Raw genomic sequence first — 16,108 nt, 5'->3', positions numbered from 1 at the left:
CTGAGAGGAATATTGTCCAAATCATTTATATCCACACTCTTCTAAAAGGAAGGACTCCTTAAAATTCTGATGGAGAGTCAGATGCTTTCCCTCTTCCCCATTAGGGAGGTGATGGCCTTATATTATGAAAAAAATTACAGCTCAGAAAGTCATCGGCCTTATGAATTAAACCACCTTCATGATTTCTTCCAAAGAGGATCAGATTAAAAAATAACCCACAGGTCAGGAGACTTTCTTCTTTCAATACTATGCAGTCTTGACAGCCCTGTTGTCACCCTGCAAATCATTAAGTGGCAAATTCTTTTGTTTCTGGAACCTTTCCATTTCTTCTTGTATTGCCTTAAAAAGCAAGCACAGACAAGGATGTGAAGTGTGAGGCTTTCTTTGTGTCTTATCAGCTCAGAGGTGTCCCTTGTTCCAGCATCTGAAATGGGGTGACACTTACTAGTACAGCCTGCTAAGACAGCAGGCTAGTACCCTCATGAGTTATTGTGCCACTTAGCACCCCATTTGCAGAGTGATCCCATTAAGTTACCCTGCAGCTTCCAATTAAAGGAACTCAGACCAGAGTCCATATTTAAGAAGGCTTCCTTGTCAGTTTCTTCTTGGGGTTTAAATTGAATTCTCTAATGTTGGTAGAGAAAACTAACACATTTCCTAATTTGTTAAAAGTAGCAGGGGAATTATGTATTGTAGTTCCCTTTCCGATGTGGGTAGGATCACTGGTGGGGAAATGGATAGTATTGGGGGAGAGAGGTCACCTAAGTTCCCTTTTGGTTTCCATTAAAATTCTACATGCAATGTACTCTATCAGAACTGTGGAGAGATGCTGGAGTGCTCATTTTCATAAATAGGTCTGGAAGACATAAACATATTCACCCCTTGCTGTTTTCAAATTTGCAGTAACTTTACAGAACACACTGTCTTAGTTAACACTTACTTATAAGAGTTAAGGTCAGAAAATTTTGAATTTCTTTTATAAAGTTTTCTTCTGCTGCTGCATCGTTTGTGAGTATATATGTGTGTACATGTGTTTGGGGGAGGGGGATTAGCCTTATTAGGCAGGCTATTTTTATTTAAAATGTCTTGAAATGTACAATAGAACACTATGCAGACATTCCCTGAATTAGACACACCTGATTTGTGACTGTCTTTCTCATAGTTACACAATAACTCCTCCCTTACCTGCTCCACTGCAAAGTTGTCCTCCTGTCCTTCTCATTGGCCCCAGAGAATAAGCTTGGGGTTGTTAAAATAAACTATTAGGCAACATATTAATTATGGGAGTTTATTTGAGCAGTTTATGATTCATGAATGGGGCAGCATCCAAAATGCATGTGAAAAGAGATTCACCTCATTTTCACATGCAGTGAAAAGTATAAGGGGAAGATTATATAGGGCGAAGGCAGAAGCAAGTGAGGAAGTTTTCTGATTGGCTGACATTAAGTTTCCATTTTGCATGGGGGGAGGGGGTCCTTACATTGATTAATATAGTATGTCCAATCTGATAAGCTATCTCTCCTGGACCAAAACTGGTTTAGAACCAGGTGTTGCTTACCTGCAGTTCTGTAGGGTGCTACCATTGTTCCATTGTCTTGGAATGCCTCTGCAGATCAATTGCTTTTGTTTTCTGGAAAATCTTTTCTGGGAAAGGGTCCCTCCTAGCTATGCCCAGTACAGGCGGACATTTTATTTTATATATCAGGGTCCTCGGTCACTGATGCCAGCTCAAGTCTGACTTGCGTCAGTTTCTGACCTATTACCTCTTCTTTGCTACCTCCTTTCTTCCTCTTGAAGCAATTATTCATGCAACATGGTTTTTGTTTGTTCTCTGATTTTTGCTGCTCTAGACAGCTAGTTCTTCCTTGGGCAATTTTTCTTATATAAATAGTGTAGTGTTTAAAGGCCATTAGTTTTGGAATCAGACAGACTGGTTTTATCATTCAAAGATTGGTTCTACCACTTAGCTGTATGTCTTTGAGCAAATTATTTTGTTGTCTATGTCTCAGTCTTCCCAACTATAAAATTGAGATAAAAATACAGTCACACCTACCTCTCAGGCACATTATGAGGATCATGTAAAACAGTGTATGTAAGTTGGATGAGGTAGTGTGAACACATAGGAAGTGCTCAAAAATGTGAGTTTTTGATGTTGTTTAATTTTATTTTAGTTTATTCTTTAAGTTTATTCTTAGCCCCATCTTTTCTCTCTTTTCTAATTTTTCTGAATTGTTTGAGGAAAATGAGTTTTGTTTTTTTTTTTCATTTGATGATCTCCCACCTCCAAGCTGGGTCACGGGTGACAGTAGGGCCAGGGTGAAAGTCCCCTATCTTTGTTGCTTAGCAACCTTCTTTGTTCTCCTGCTACTCTTCATCACATAACATTTCAAACCTAATCATGGCTGCTAAATATCAGAGTCATGCTGGTGATTCACTTGAATAGAAAAAAAAAAAGGAAAACCATCTCCTTGAGAAGGGAGGAGTGAAATCAGACACATTAGCAGTAAATGTCATGTCTTGAAATTTCTAAAAAGGCCCCTTCAGAATTTCTACTTTAGTCCCCTTCCTCTTCTAATTGAATATGTTTTTTTTTGTTTCACACTATTTCTAAAGATATATGGAAAGAGCAAAAGTTTCTTAATTGAATTTTATTATTTTTCTTCTTTGTTTAATTACTAGTATTGTGATAGTATAATACTTTTATTGTAATTACATAGCATTTCAGTTATATTAGTGCTTAAGTAGGCCTTTATGGTGTAGCCTATAAATTGTGTCTATGGGGAAAATACGTTGCAAGTCCTTAACATCTAATCCTTAAGAAATAAATTTTTAGAAGGCCACCAGTTTGTAAATTGGGTACCTACTGCGTATCATGACATGCTGGTGATATTTTTAACCATCCTGTTCACCTTTCCAACTAGATAAGATATTTACCAGAAAAGACACAAGAAGTCATTTAATGCCAAATGAAAATGATATTTCTCTATTATTGGATTAGTGCTTTTTTCCCTTTATAAATGGAAATCTTGTCCTTTAAATCATATTTGCTATCATTATGGAAACTTGGAGCTATTTACAAAGACCATGCCCAGGGATATTTATGCTGTTTAAATTGGTGTAAAAGCCCAACTAAATTTCTAAAAATATAAATAGACAGAATTTGTGTGCTTATGTTTTTAAATTGGAAAGGCTAAAGGACTATTGCAGATCTACTTTTTTTAAAAACATTTTTTATTGTGAAATATATCATATATGCACATGAGTGATAAATTTCAAAATACAGTTTAACAAATAGTTATAAAGCAAATTTCAAAGTATGGTATGTATTACAGTTCCACAATTTCAGGGATTTCCTCCTATCTGTTCTAATACATTAGAGCAAGAAGAAGTATCTACATAATGACTCAGTAGTCACAATCATTTGTTAAATCCTGTTTTCTCTGTTACAGCTCCTCCTTCTCATTTGATCATTCTCTCAATCTTCAGGGATATTTGAGCAATGACGATTCTAACTTCATGTTGAAAATGGGTGTCGACGTTATGGGGTAGGGGAAGGCAACTGGTTGATGTTCTCGGAGAAATCTCTGGGTTTCAGGGTTTATCTGGCATAGGAATAATCTGGAGGTTTTAAGTTTGCAGATCTACTTTGGACTAGGTTGAATAATTTACTGATATTCAGTCTGTTTTCCTTCTCTTGGCTCACCTACATAGTTCAATCAAATTAAGAATTTTAACACTGGGTGCTTAAAAGGGAAAGGGAAAAGAGGTCCATTTATTCACATTCTTCAAAGAGAAATAAAGGAAGAACTAGCAGCATTTTCCCTCATTTTTCTACTTATCCCAAGTAACCACCATCTTGGCAGGCCAGTGGTCCTCAAATTGTAGTTTGTAGGTCACATATATTTGAATCCCCTGGGGTGTTGTTAGAAACCCACATTCGTGGGAGCCCCCCCAGACCTCCTCAGAATTTCTGGAGTTGGAGCTGGGAAATTGCATGGTTATCAGCCTCCTAAAAGATCTTTATGCACTCTATAGTTTTAGAAGCACTGAATCAGCCATTTTTCCTCAGAATGTAAGTCCTGGGCAATTCAGGAGTAGGTTCTGTTGGAGTTCCAATTTTCAGATTCTCAGCTTGTTGGTGATGATTTGTCAGAGTCTAGATGGATCTCAAAGCACTATGTGAATAAGTGAGCCAGGAGGGATACAATAACACCTGCATCATAGGGCTGTTGAGAGTTTAAATGAGTTAATTCTTGTAAAGTAATTGTAACTATACCTGGAGCATAGGGTTTGCTGTATCAATGTTAGCTACTATTATCTATTAAGTGTTAAAACTGGGTTGGAACTCAGAGCTGTCTCTAATCTTCCCAGTCAAAATGACATTTCTGTAATAAAAAAGCTACCGAGGCACTAGGCTCAGTGCTTTCACATACATTACCTCACTTAATCTTCTTAAGCACCTCTTAGATGCTTTGCATACTTGCAGTATATTTTTCTCCAGGAATTGACATCAAAAAAGTATTCTGAGTTAATATATCCATTATTCTATCACTAGGATGGGAGGGATGATTTGGGTGTTCTTTTTACTTTTATTTTTCTATTCTTATTTTTACTTTTTCTGGTACAAGGAAAATGTTCAAAAAATAGAATGGAGTGATGAATGCACAAGTATATGATGGTACTGTGAATAACTGATTGTACACCATGGATGATTGTATGGTATGTGATTATATCTCAATAAAATTGAATTAAAAAATGTAAAACAATGCCATCTTCTCACGGAAGTTTTTGTTTTGGGGTATACATAAAATACATACACTTATGTTAACAGGTAATGGGTTTATTATTGTTATTTTATAATGAATTAATAAATACATATTTTAAAAATTTCTCATTTCCAATTTCTAATACAGTGAGAATAGGTAGATATAACCCACATAAACAAAAGCTGTTTGGGGCATCAATAATTTTTAAGAATATAAAGGGATCCTAAGACCAAAAAGTTTGATGACTGTTGACTTAGGGAGACAATTTCTAGCAATATTGTAGTAATTGTCTTAGAGTTACCTTTGATTCATGATAGATCACTTGGTTCATGGTACTTAAAGCCAAATAGATTCACTATCTGAATGATGAAACCTGACATTTGCTTTTTTCCCATTGGGAGAAAAATCATAATAATTTTCTTATACCAAAATACCTGCTTTACCTTTCCTAATAGGTCAGATAATCATAAACAAACCAGGAAAAAGGAACCCTATATAAAAACAAATGTTTTTGAGGGCTCATTAAATAATGAAAATTTATTTAAATTAGCAGAGATTAAAATCTGCTCTACAGAAATGCACTTGAAAATATGCCACACACATGCTTCTTTCTTAACTCTGCCCCTGTTTTCTTTTTCTAATCTATAGGGCATTTGTCTCCCTCCTCTCCTTCTCTTCTTTCTTCCTTGCCTCTTCTTTTGTTCATTTTCCCTTTTTTTCCCATTGACTTATTTATTATAGCTGGAAATATTTTATTATGTGTTGCAATTTTTGGTTTCTGCTGGTGGCCTCTAAGGAAGATGCTGAATCGGTAAACATGAGCAAAGCCTTGACAAAGTGGAGGAGCGGCTTTGTCGTCACAGCTCCCAGACTAAAACAGTTTTCCATTCAGTCTGTAAAACTCAACACTGGAGCTTATGCTGCACTTCAATTCTTAGATGTCTAGAGTTTGTGAAGGGAAGTTAGGCAGGGGAAAGGATTTTAACTTAAAACTTAAGCCACTAGAGGAAAGACTTTAGAATAAGTCCTACTGCTATGCCATGTTCTTCATAGATTTCTTTCTCATTTTTCCTCTAGTCCAAAAGTCACTCCCGGGTTGGCCTGAAATCAAGCACCAAGCAAAAGGTATGTTTTTTGTTTGTTTGTTTTGTTTTGTTTCATTTCCCCTCTGCACTGTTCCTTTTAAAAATAATTATATTTTGGTGGGTTTTTTTTTTTTTTTTTTTTTTTTCTGAAGAGAATGACTTGTCTTTGGAAGACAAGGATACTACCAGAAACAAGATTTTTTTAACATTTTCCTTTGCTTTGCCACCATAATGGCAAAATTGTCATTGGAGAGACATTCTTGAACTGCAATGGAATTTGAGAGATATTTTTTAACGCTAGTGACAGGACCTGAGTATTTCCCCATGGCTTACAAGTGACCTGAAAGCAAGGTCAGAACAGTCTCTACTGGATTCTGCTCTTTTATTAGGAATCCTTCACAGGGAAGGAATTTGTTCCTAACTCTATTTGTATTTTTACTAAACTTTATTGTCTCAGTATCTTCTGCAAAGAATGACCTTTGCCTATGAATTGTGGTCAGTTGGTTAAAGCATTAACTCTATGAGTCAGAAAGAATTGCTTTCAATTCCTGGTTCTTCACTTGGGCTTGTCTGTACAAAGACGATGATCATCCTCACTAGAGTACTGCAGTTTGAGGATAAAATGAGATGATATATGTGAAGGCACTTAATATCCCAGTGCCTAGTACAAATAGGCACTTAAATAATTTTTAAAAATCTACACTATTTCCTGGGTAGTTTAGAAATACATAACAATATTTGAAATTCCAGAATGTTAATTCTCAGGTATACACTCACATATACATAATTATATATATTTAAATTATATTCATTTCTGGTGGTAAGTGTGTATGTGTGTGTAAATGATATGTCAATGATACAAATAGATTTATTAGGGTTTGGAGAAGTTCATGTTAAAAAATTATTCTTCTGATGTAGATGTTTGCATATTTGGAGTACTTATCTGACCTTTCAGGATAATGGATATATTAACTCAGAATACATTTTTGATGTCAATTCCTGGAGAAAAAAATCACTGCAAGCATGCAAAGCATCTAAGAGGTGCTTAAGAAAATTAAACAAGGTAATGCATGTGAAAGCACTGAACCCAGTGTCTCTGTAGCTTTTTTTCTTACAGAAACATCATGTTGGTTGGGAAGATCAGGGACAGCTCTGAGTTCCAACCCAGCTTTAACACTTAACAGGTAATAGTAGCTAACAATTGATATAGCAAACCTTATGCTCCAGGTATAGTTACAATTACTTTATGAGGATTAACTCATTTAAACTCTCAACAACCCTATGATGCAGGTGTTATTGCATCCCTCCTGGCTCATCAAGAGAACAAAACAATGCCGATTGTTTATACAGAGAGAATTTAATATGAAGAATGTTAACCAGTTGTAAAGTTGTTAACTAGGCAACCGAAAAGGTAGAAAGAGAGCTCTAATGTAAGGTGGCAATTCCAGGAAGCAGCTACCATCCCCAGGGCTGGGGAACAAAGGGAAAAGTTGGGATTATTTAAAGTTTTTAGATTCTTAGGGTAAGGACCCCACAGGGTGTGGTGTCTATGAGGGGTGCACAGTAAGACTGGTTCTGCAAGTACTGGAAAAACCGCAAATCCGATTCATCTGAAAGGAGAAGTGGTGCTGTCGAGGTGAGGCTCAGAGGAAACTGATGGCAGGAGCTCATTGCCCAGCCCTGCAGCCTCCCTCTAGTGCCCCCTGTTGACAGAGATAACATGAAGTCAGTTGACAAAGTAGAAACCTGGTTGCAAGTATCTTAGCCCCAGGATCACAAAGAAGGGTATAGGAAGGTGAATTTGGAGCTGCACGACAATAGCTTAAAACTGGTACAATTATGAGCTTTGTCTGGCAGATGAGGAAAATGAGGCATAGATACCTTAAGCTGTGTTGGCTCAAAGTCACACAGCTAGGAAGATGCAGGGTCAGAATTGAAACCTAGGCAGTCTGACTCCCAAGTCCATGCACTTAGCCTCTTGGACAAGTGACTGTGGACAAAAACATTTCTTTGAGCCTTACTTATAAAATATGCAAAACATGGATGATCGTTCTTGTAGGATTGTTGTAAAGATTAAATAAAACAATAAAAATGATACACCTATCATACTTACTGACACATATATTGAGCAGGTGCTCAATAAATACTGGGTCTTGCTAAAGATGACATTTTTCTTGGGTTGAGTATGGGAACTTAGTCTAACCTTGGTGAATGTATATGCAGTTTTGAAAGAATTGTTTTTGGCTTGGTGTGCTCCCATCCCCAGTGGATTGTTTGTTTACTTGATTACTGTCTCTCCAATTTAGCATTGTTAAATGAAAACTTGAGCAGAATTAGGTTAGAGCTCAGAGAGTTTTATTAAATCAGTTCATGAATTGGGGAGATTCCAATTGCCATGAGGAAGAGAGAAATTCCACTGAACAAAGAGAGCCCTGAGTTTTTATAGACAGATTAAGGGAGTACATTGGTAGGACATATTCATTGGTGAATGCAAGGGTTGCTTAGCAACGAGGAAGTTAGCAGGTATAAGAATAGGAATCAGCTGATTGGCTGATTTAAATTCTGGGATAGCCGGGCATTTACAGCATTTACAGGGAATAGAAACTTCCTAGATTCCTTTTTTTTTTTTTTTTTTTTTTTTCTGTTATGGGGCTTAGCACCGGGAGTCTCTGGTTGGGCTTACTAGATTTAATTTAGCAGCATATTTAAAGTTTCTATTGAACAGCAGAGAGAATTTACTGCTGGAGCTTGATCACTGGAGGCTTTATTGATGTGTCCTTAAAATCAGAATTTATCAGGGGCTGCATCAGAGCACTCACTGAGCTATTCTTTCACTTCAGATTTTAAGCAGTGGGAGAACTCATTGAATTTATTAATTCATTTTTTAACTCAGCAATTAATTAATGGATACCTAATTGCACCAGACACTGTGCTTGTGCTAGGTGTCAGGTGTGATATAAATACTAATAAACTAACAAAGACTTTGATATAAAGACATTGACAGAAGGACCCACCTTCAAGACCATTTCTAACAATCTAGTAGGGAAGTATAATGCAACAACACAGCTGCTCATTCTCCCTTTCTCTTTTTTCCTCATTGAGTTGACAGGTGTATGTGTGTGTGTGTGTGTATGAGTATGCATGTGTCTTGTGATATAGTTGTAATACTATCATGTGATTAAAATATCTATTGGGCCCATTATGGAGATGACTTTTATCCAAAAGAGACTGTTTTGGGGTAGGGAGGTGTGAAGGGAGGGCACTGCCTTTTCTGAAGGACAAGTCATTCATTAACTGTGGAAGATGCAAGTCTCAGACCAGACAGAGGAAATCAGTGGGAGAAGCTAGGAGCTGCTTGTGATACTATATTGGCTCTTTTGCTCTATCCCGGCTGATATAGTACAGGAGATGGGTTAAAGCGGTAAAGTGGTTATGGCCTTAAAGCCCTGGAAGTAGCTGACTGCTGTAGGATCAGAAATCTCTACTGTATAAATCAGATTGTTTTTCTGCTTTCCCCCATTTTGGATTGCTAAGGCTGCCAGAATGCAAAATACCAGAAATGAATTGGCTTTTACAATGGTTCATAACTATACAGTTCTAAGGCCATAAACGTGTCCAAACTAAGGCATCAACAAGAGGATAATTTCACTGAAGAAAGGCTGATGGCTTCCGAACACCTCTGTCAGCTGGAAAGGCATGTAGCTGGAGTCTGCTGGTCCTTTGCTTCCAGGTTGCATTACTTTCAGCTTCTTATTCCAGTGGCCTTCTCTTTAAGCATCTGTGGGTTCTCACTTAGCTTCTCCAGGGCAAACTCTGGGTTTCATCTCTTAGCTTAGCATCTCTAAACATCTTTCTGTCTGCATCTGCAAGCCTCTGTGTCTGTGTTGGCTCTGGGCATTTCCTCTCTAAGTGTTTCTGGGCTTCTGTGTGTCCTTGCTGGTTCCTCCTGGGGCATTTCTGTCTCTGAGCTCTCTCCAAAATGTCTCTGCCTTTTATCCTCTCATAGAGAATGCCAGTAAACTAATTAAGGCCTACCTTGAATGGGTGGGGCCACATCCCCATGGAAATAATCTAATTAAAGAACCCACCCTCAATTGGGTGGGTCATATCGCCATGGAAACGATCTAATCAAAAGGTCCCACCCACAATAATCTATATGCACAAGACTGAGTTAAAAGAATATGGCTTTTGTGGGGTACATAATAGATTCTAACCAGCATACCCCCTCTATGTTTATTCCTTTTTGTTGAAAAGTGCCAACTGTCTAAGGGACTAAGGGAAGGGCTTTGTGTTTGTGCTGCTTTGGCCAGAGCATTAAGGGGAAGCTGGCTTTGGGAACCAGCAGGTAGTGGTTGCATGTAGGATCTGGATAAGAGAAACCCAAGGTCATAGGTCCATACTAGGTCTTGTTAGCCTTTTTAGAAGTTCTGGTTAAAATTGAGGTGAGATTATGATGGAATATCTTCTGCAAGACATGGAGATACCCACAACCTATCATTGCCCCCTTGCTTCAGAGAATCCAAGGAAAATAAATGCACAAGAGACCATAACTGGCAAATGAATACTGTGACCCCACCATAGAACTTCAGTGAGCTAGGCTGAAAAAAATAGAAGACCCTTTTATTTCCTTCCCACAAAACCCACTTCCTGCTTCCCAAGTCTCTTTTTAAGATTAATAACAATATTATTAACGTACAATTAATGTTCCAGTTACTTTGTAAACGTTCAGTGGTTGCTCTGTTTTCATTCCATCTTAATCAGAAGGAAAACTGATTTGCCAAAGCCTGTAGTTAATAGAATGTTTTAAATATTCTCAGCCCTTCCATAACCATTTCTCTGGTATTCAGTGATCTTGAGTTTATGACATTCTTTCTCCAATCAAAGCCATTTTCTCAGATCTGATAGATACATTCACCACAAGTTACACTTGAATTATATAAAGTCTGATCTCTCCTAAGGGTATTCGCATTTTAACAGGTGACAGAAGCTAATGAAACTGAGTTGCAGGGGTGGAATTTCTGGCATTAGCAAGCAGAGGATAAATTTTTGGTTGGTAGAAAGATCTTATCTTTGCCCCTCAATAATTTGTTTACCTCTAACACCAATTCCAAAGGAAACATTAAGTGGTTAGATAAGCCAGGGTCACAGATGTATATAGTTGGTAGAGAACCAGCACTCGCATTTGGAGCACCGAGGCCGGCACTCTTGTTTTCAGCCCACGACTCGTCATTTCTTCCTCCCACTCACATTCCTGTCAACCTGCTTCGGTGAGATGTCCATCTTTCCCTCTGAACTGTAAGCTTCCTTCCAAACAGAAATGGTGTTTTATTAGGATTTGTATTGTTCCCCTCCCTGCTTCTCTGTTACATTGAGCACTTAGGGCGCTGTGCACAGGAGGTGCTTCATAAATGCAGACACGTACATTTGAAAAACACCCACTTTCCAGCTGAACAAACTGTGCCATGGATTGTGTTGGCACCTGATGCTCATTTCAGGTCACTCAAGAAGCAGCTTTTAGGTTTTCCTGCTCTTGAACATTTTCTGTGGTATTAGTTTCATTTTCTAATTCTATTTTTTTCCTTCTTCCCATTGGCAATATTCTTTCACCCTTCTAATCCCTCTATTCCACTTTTCTTTATCATTTTCTTCCCACAAGTGACTCACAGCCTCAGCTATATTTTCCTCAAGTATCTTCTCCAACTTGTAGGTTTTCCTACTTAACCTTTTTGTTCTTGGCCAAGTATTTTCTATATTCAACCTCTAGAACCCCCAAGAATTATCTACACTTCACTTGAGGAACGTAAGGAAGGAGAGAAACTATATAACAATAGTATAGAGAAGTTTTTTTTTAATGTAGCAGCTAGATTTGGGTAACTTAAGAAGTAGAAACCAGAGGATGAGTTTGTAGCACCCCAGAATTAAATTCCTGTCTTTTCATACAGTTCCTACTGGCATCAGAAAGATGATTTGGACTTTTACATCCCTGTGAGGGTATGAACACTGAATCTAGCTTAAGGGAAATTAAGAGTCACTTTCTGGTAGGGACAATTCCCCTTGAAGGTCCTCACAAAAGACAGAAAGGAAATCAACAGACTCCTTAAAGCAGAATCCATATTATTTTCAGTCCATATTACTTTTCAGGGACTGTGAAAGATGCCAGTGGCTTTCTATAAGATGCAGCCAGGATCAAGATGAATATAAAAGAGATGGAGATCATCTCTACAGACTCACAACAATATTGATTCTAGAAGAGCCTACTATTTTTTTTCTAGGAAAAAAAAAGATCTAAATTAGCATTTTTATATTTTAGTTAGTAAAAAAAAATACTGTTTCAGTTTTCTAAATAGAGAGTTTTTGGAGGACTTCTTATCTTCCTCCCCTCTCTGAATTTTAGCCGTAAAAAGACCCAGAAGGACAAACTGGTTGTATGAGCAATGTAGGTCAAATTCTATTGCAGTGAGCTCTAGGGGACTGGCTGTCCAGGGCTTTTATTCCTACTGAACTTGTGTTATATTGAATAGTATTTGGAAAATGTGGTATATTGAATAGGGTTTGGAAAATACGAGCCTTGGGCTGAGGCTTTGGGAGGGTATTATGGATTTTTAATGTGATGACTTTTGTTAAATGGGAATTGGACTCATTTCACTTTTCATCTTATCCCCTTTCTTTTCCTTTGCTTTGTTGTAGAGCAAACTACAACAAAGTCTTACCAAGGCTTATATTCCCTCTATGTCTCATTCCCCTTGTGGTTCAGGTCAAGAGTCTCCTTCATTCCTGTCTTCTCCCCCTTAATTTTCCAATACCTTGAGACATTCCAAAGCTAGGAGAACATATGATGAGCTTCGCTTAGTTACAGCCTAGCATCTCAAACTCTGAGGAGTCTGGGGCTGGTGAAGGATGGTGTAGGCCAATGATTTTAAGAACCTCTCTCATCAAAGAGCAGATACATTCTTATAAATCCTGTGGGACATGAGGCTTTAGTTAGATTGCTCAGAGCATCTGCCATGTACTTCTGGAGCAAAGGAAAAATAATAATGCCTCAGAGTACAGCTCTCCTTGTTAAATATTAAACACGGTCACTGCACAATTCCCTTATGGTTCTCTGAGTTTCGAGCTAGTCTCTTTGAGCTGGTCCTCTCTTATGTTTTTCTAGCCTAGGTGTTAAACCCAGTGGCTCTGAATGACAATCACTCTACATGGAGAACTGGTGAACTTAAACCTAATAGGCAGTGAGGACTCGATGAAGGATTGGTGAGAAATATCACAAAGGCTCTGTAAAGCAGCCCAAATGCAATGCAGTTTTTTTCTCATAACTGAAGGGAATACACGCTGTGAAAGATTCATGACATTTAACTCAGAAAAGTAGGTCAGGATACCACAATGTTAGGATGCTCTGAAAAAACTCAAACTTTGATTTTGTACCCACAGTTTTCTCCGAATGGTCTTTTATTTTACATTAACCAAAACAAAGATGTTTTGGTTAGCACACATTAAAAATCTTCCATGCCTCAGAAATGCTCTAGGTAGAATTTCAGAAGGAAATAATGAAAGTATAATTCTTCTCCCCCCTTTCTTATAACGAGGATGATTTTCTTTGCCAAGATTTCAAATTCACAGTCTGGTTATGTTTTGTTTTGCCCCCTGGAATGATTTCTTTTAAAATACTGAGATAATATTTACAAACTTGGGAGTTTTAACCTAAATATCTGGATTTCTGGCTTGTCCTGAAAAGTTGGAATATCTGGAACATGGATTTCCAAATGACAACAATCAAATGTAGTTGGGGGGCCCTCGCCTTCTGTAAACAGGGCAAGGTACCTCCAGTTCATTGTAGTTCTCACTTTTCCCCATTGTCTTCCTGGCTCCCTCAAACTCACATCTTTTACTACTTTTCTGACTGCTATGCACATTTGAGTTTGTGACCTCTGGTCTGTGGGGTATTATGCTACTTTTTTCTTTGAGGAGTCTTAAGCCATTATACAGAAGTTGTAGCTCAGATCAATCTCGGCCTGTCTTGCAAACACATCTTATTTAGCAAATTCTTCAATTAGGGTTAAAGTTTTCTTAGCAACGATTTTAGGTTTCAACAAAGAATTAATTTAAACTGATATTATTTCCACCTAATTTTGGCTTAAACTTATTTTCCTCCAATGTATTATGATCTTGAAGACTTCTGTTTAGTACAGCCTTGCATTCCTTATCAGCCCTTGGACTTACTGAGTGGCAGTTCTGCACTTTTTTAAGCTAAGGATCATTTCCTTTAAAATGAAACTAAACATGGGGGTCTAAGATGCGAATGGGCTGGCTTCCTACATGATGACGTTAGTCTAGGTCCAGACATTTTTCCAAATATGAATCTTTCAAACACAAAACATTCTCAGACATCACTAACCCAATCACAAAACAACAAAGGGATAGAATAGGAGAGAGAAATAAGATATTCACAAAAACGAGAAAGAGTAGCGAGGAAAATCTTAATATTCAGAAGCCAATGCTAGGAATCTGGGAGGCTGCTGCCTCGGCTGATGGCTCCAGAACCACAGCATCACAGCCACAACCAGAGGACACTGTGGCAGGGCCAAATCCAGGATGAGGCCTGAGGAGCATGAAGGGAGTGAGGCAGGTGCAAAACTTAAGGTGGCGTGGAAAAACTCAGTCATCATAATATTTTAATAAATCACACACACACACACACACACACACACACACACACACAAAAGAACAAATAGACTGAAATTTGGTCAGCATTTAGGAGTACTTACTCAATTCCAGGTATGGTGCCAAGCACTTTTTATGCTTTTTTTTTTATTTAACACACTTAACATTCAGAATAACTCCATGAGATAAGTCCTATTTTTACTCACTTTTGTCTCTATTTTACCACTTAGAAAATGAAGGCTAAATGACAATGAGTAACTTAGTTACAGCTAATAACTGACAGAGCCAGGACCCAGGCAGCTTATTCCAGAAATTGCTCATGTCTGCTGAACTATGCTACCTCGTACTACTGGGATGAGTCAGCCCGCAGTTAGATTATCATGTGATCCCACTATCCTGGAGGTACCTCCTGAATCAGGGATAGGCTCATGACCTCAGAGAAGTCATAGACCTGCCTGGGAGCTGAATTAGTTTGGTGGAAAGGCATTGTCTATTGTTTTCTTACATTAGGTGCTTTCTGTCCAATCCAATGTTAGGAGAGAAAGTGAGAAAGAGAAGCAGGGAATACATATACACAGAGACAGAGAGAAAGAAACCCAAAAAGAGACCGAGACAATGAATAAATAACTGTTGTTGGTCGAGTCCAGCTCAACCGAGGAAAATACTATTTCACTATGAAGCTGGAGCCCAGAACGGAGAGCAAGGGAAGTTGCAGCAGAAAGGAACCCACATGACTCAGCACTAGGTCTGTATTGAAATGATATTCCAGTCTCTGGGATGTCTGAGGATCACTCTAGTCTGCTTTCTGGCCTTCTTACTGTGTGTTCTTCACCTGTCCCTTTCCTACACATTGGTATCTTAACAGAGATAGACTAAGGTGTTCATTGAAATCCAGAAGAGCCCGATGTGTTCTCCTTCCCATTTTCATGGCCCTCTCTTCCCATTCTAAGTTTTCCTGTCCTCCTGGCCTTTCACTGCCTTCCCCTTTTACTCCTGGCCATCCTGCCTCCCTTATCTGCCGTTATGCTTTAATGTAAGAGCTTTCATCAGTGGCGCCACATTTTCCCTTTTGTGATGCTTCATGAAATTGTAGAGCTCTGTTGTCTGTGATCCTGAGCTACTCTCCAAGATCTGCATTAGTGGTCAGTTTCTCCATGCCTGCAGGGCTGGAAGCAGAGAGTAACAAGCTGAAGGGCTGGCTAAGAACACGGCACTCTCTGAGAAGCAATGCCCTGGGAAGTAAGAAAGAAGTTCAGTTAAACTAGCAGTACATTGTAAGAGCACCTGTCCACATTATTGCACGTTTCCTCTGCAATATTTATTTTCAATTTCAGACCTATTGCTACTGCTATAACCAGAGTTAAAATACATATGTTAGATTTTCCAGCAGCACTTAGTTCAATAAAAATAACAATTAACTAGAAATAACCATTTTAATTCAGTGGTTCTTAGCCCTATCAGACCCAGCAGCCCCTTTTGACAGTAAATATTCAACCAACATTTTTTAATGGCCCCTTTGTTATCTTTAGGAATAATATAACTAGTTACTCATAATTTTTAAAAAATGCTCTAAGTGTACCATAAGAAATAAAAGGAATG

General features: G+C 38.2%; 1 protein-coding gene across 1 annotated transcript in view; it reads left to right on the top strand.

Annotated features, from left to right (window-relative positions):
* Positions 1 to 16,108, top strand: part of LOC119530328 — a 344,232-nt gene that overhangs the window by 139,839 nt on the left and 188,285 nt on the right. The window contains exon 3 of the mRNA XM_037831448.1: positions 5,844 to 5,891. Within this exon, the coding sequence (XP_037687376.1) occupies positions 5,844 to 5,891 (48 nt within the window). The remainder of the gene's footprint in view (positions 1 to 5,843; positions 5,892 to 16,108) is intronic.

This window comes from Choloepus didactylus, chromosome 3, assembly GCF_015220235.1.
Source record: "Choloepus didactylus isolate mChoDid1 chromosome 3, mChoDid1.pri, whole genome shotgun sequence".
In the NCBI taxonomy this organism is placed as follows: Eukaryota; Metazoa; Chordata; class Mammalia; order Pilosa; family Megalonychidae; genus Choloepus; species Choloepus didactylus.
Note: the sequence above shows the minus strand (reverse complement) of the source record. Positions and strands in the feature narration are given on the sequence as shown.